Source organism: Gracilinanus agilis, chromosome 2 (assembly GCF_016433145.1).
Source record: "Gracilinanus agilis isolate LMUSP501 chromosome 2, AgileGrace, whole genome shotgun sequence".
NCBI lineage: Eukaryota > Metazoa > Chordata > Mammalia > Didelphimorphia > Didelphidae > Gracilinanus > Gracilinanus agilis.
Genome location: NC_058131.1, coordinates 633,672,075 through 633,674,080, shown reverse-complemented (window position 1 = coordinate 633,674,080; position 2,006 = coordinate 633,672,075). Strand labels below are relative to the sequence as shown.

The window sequence follows — 2,006 nt, the reverse complement described above, 5'->3', positions numbered from 1 at the left end:
TGGACTCTCATTTCAATATTTTTCTTTCTACTCAAACGGAATTCCTCCTAGGAAATAAAAGATGATTGTTCCCTAAACACCTTACTACACTGATCACATTCATCAAGTTTCTCTCTAGTGTGGATGCTCAGTTAAAATTAAGACCGTCAACTGTAAGCTCAGCCTCATTCATGAGGTTTCTCTTCAGTGGGGATTTTCGGACATGAAGCAACTGTGGAGCATTAAGAGAAAGTCTATCAGAATTTATAACATTCATAAGGTTTCTCTCAAAGGTGGATTCTCTGATGCTTAGCAAGATTGCCACTCACTGTGAAAGCCTTTCCACATTGTTTACATTCATAAGGTTTCTCTCCAGTGTGGATTCTCTGATGTACAGCAAGATAGCCATTCCGTGTAAAAGTCTTTCCACATTGTTTACATTCATAAGGTTTGTCTCCAGAGTGGATTCTCTGATGTACAGTGAGAGAGCCCCTCTCTCTGAATGCCTTTCCACATTGTATACATTCATAAGGTTTCTCTCCAGAGTGGATTCTCTGATGTTTAGCAAGAGAGCCTCTCTCTGTGAAAGCCTTTCCACATTGTGTACATTCATAAGGTCTCTCTCCAGAGTGGACTCTCTGATGTTTAGCAAGAGAGCCTCTCACTGTGAAAGCCTTTCCACATTGTTTGCATTCATAAGGTTTATGTCCAGTGTGGATTCTCTGATGTACGGCAAGACCAGAGCTCTGTGTGAAAGCCTTTCCACATTGTTTACATTGATAAGGTTTATGTCCACTGTGGATTCTCTGATGTGCAGCAAGATCCACCTTGTGCAGGAAAGCCTTTCCACACTGTGTACATTCATAAGGTTTCTCGCCGGAGTGGGTTCTCTGATGTGAAGCAAGATGGCTCTTCCGTTTGAAAGCCTTTCCACATTGTTTACATTCATAAGATTTCTCTCCAGAGTGGGTTCTCTGATGCTTAGCAAGAAAACCCTTCTCTCTGAAAGACTTTCCACATTGAGTACATTTATGAGATTTCTCTCCAGAGTGGGTTCTCTGATGCTTAGCAAGAGAGCCCCTCTCTGTGAAAGCCTTTCCACACTGTGTACATTCATAAGGTTTCTCTCCAGAGTGGGTTCTCTGATGCTTAGCAAGAAAGACCCTTTCTTTGAAACCTTTTCCACATTGTTTACATTCATATGGTTTCTCTCTAGTGTGGATCCTCTGATGTGAAGCAAGATTCACCTTGTATATGAATGCCTTTCCACACTGTGTACATTCATAAGGTTTCTCTCCAGAGTGGATTCTCTGATGTGAAACAAGATGGTGGCTCTGTGTGAAAGCCTTTCCACATTGTTTACATTCATAAGGATTCTCTCCAGTGTGGATTCTCTGATGCTCAGCAAGTTTTCCCCTCCATGTGAAGGCCTTTCCACAATGTTTACATTTATAAGGTTTCTCTACAGTGTGGATTCTCTGATGCTCAGCAAGCTTCCACCTCCAAGTGAAAGCTTTTCCACATTGTTTAAATTTATAATGTTTCTCTCCAGTGTGGATTCTCTGATGTTCAGCAAGTTTTTCCTTCCAAGTCAAAGTCTTTCCACATTTTGTATATTTAAAAGACAACTGACCCACGAAGAGTAGATTCTTCACATTCTCCAGCATGACTTCCCTGTACAGCTTTTTTTGTGAAGGGTCCAACAGGCACCATTCCTCCTGGGTGAAGTCAACAGCCACATCCTTGAATGTTATTGGCCCCTGGGAGGGGGGCCTCTGGGTCCCGGGGGCCATTCCCTCTGGCTTCAGGGTTTCTGCTTATGTCACACTGTGGTCCTTCAGGGGGTGGGAGCCCCAAGGTGGGGAGACTTCCTCTTTGTACACCCGCAACTAGTCCAGCAGGGTCTTCTCGTTCCAAGGAGTCAGGGAGAAGAACGTCTCCATTGCCGAAGCCTCGCGGACTCCCTCCTCGCCCCTCTCCAGAAGAAAGTCCCCAAAAGTGCAGACCTTCCACAGATTCCCAACATC

The 2,006-nt window shown here is 44.0% G+C and overlaps 1 protein-coding gene across 1 annotated transcript; it reads right to left on the bottom strand.

The window, feature by feature from the left end:
* Positions 1–266: 266 nt before the first annotated feature.
* LOC123234268 (zinc finger protein OZF-like) lies at positions 267–1,772 on the bottom strand. The gene is made up of 2 exons (XM_044660189.1): positions 1,617–1,772; positions 267–1,205 (listed from the first exon to the last, which is right to left on the bottom strand). Exons 1-2 carry the CDS (start codon positions 1,770–1,772, stop codon positions 267–269), a joined length of 1,095 nt encoding a protein of 364 aa, XP_044516124.1.
* Positions 1,773–2,006: the final 234 nt, after the last annotated feature.

Bases quoted from the DNA above. Each gene is read 5' to 3' on its own strand.
- LOC123234268 (XM_044660189.1), bottom strand. From the start codon at position 1,772: ATGGCCCCCGGGACCCAGAGGCCCCCCTCCCAGGGGCCAATAACATTC. The intron at 1,206-1,616 runs GTGGGTCAGTTG...GCTTCACATCAG, and splicing joins ATGTGAAGAATCTACTCTTC to AGGATCCACACTAGAGAGAA.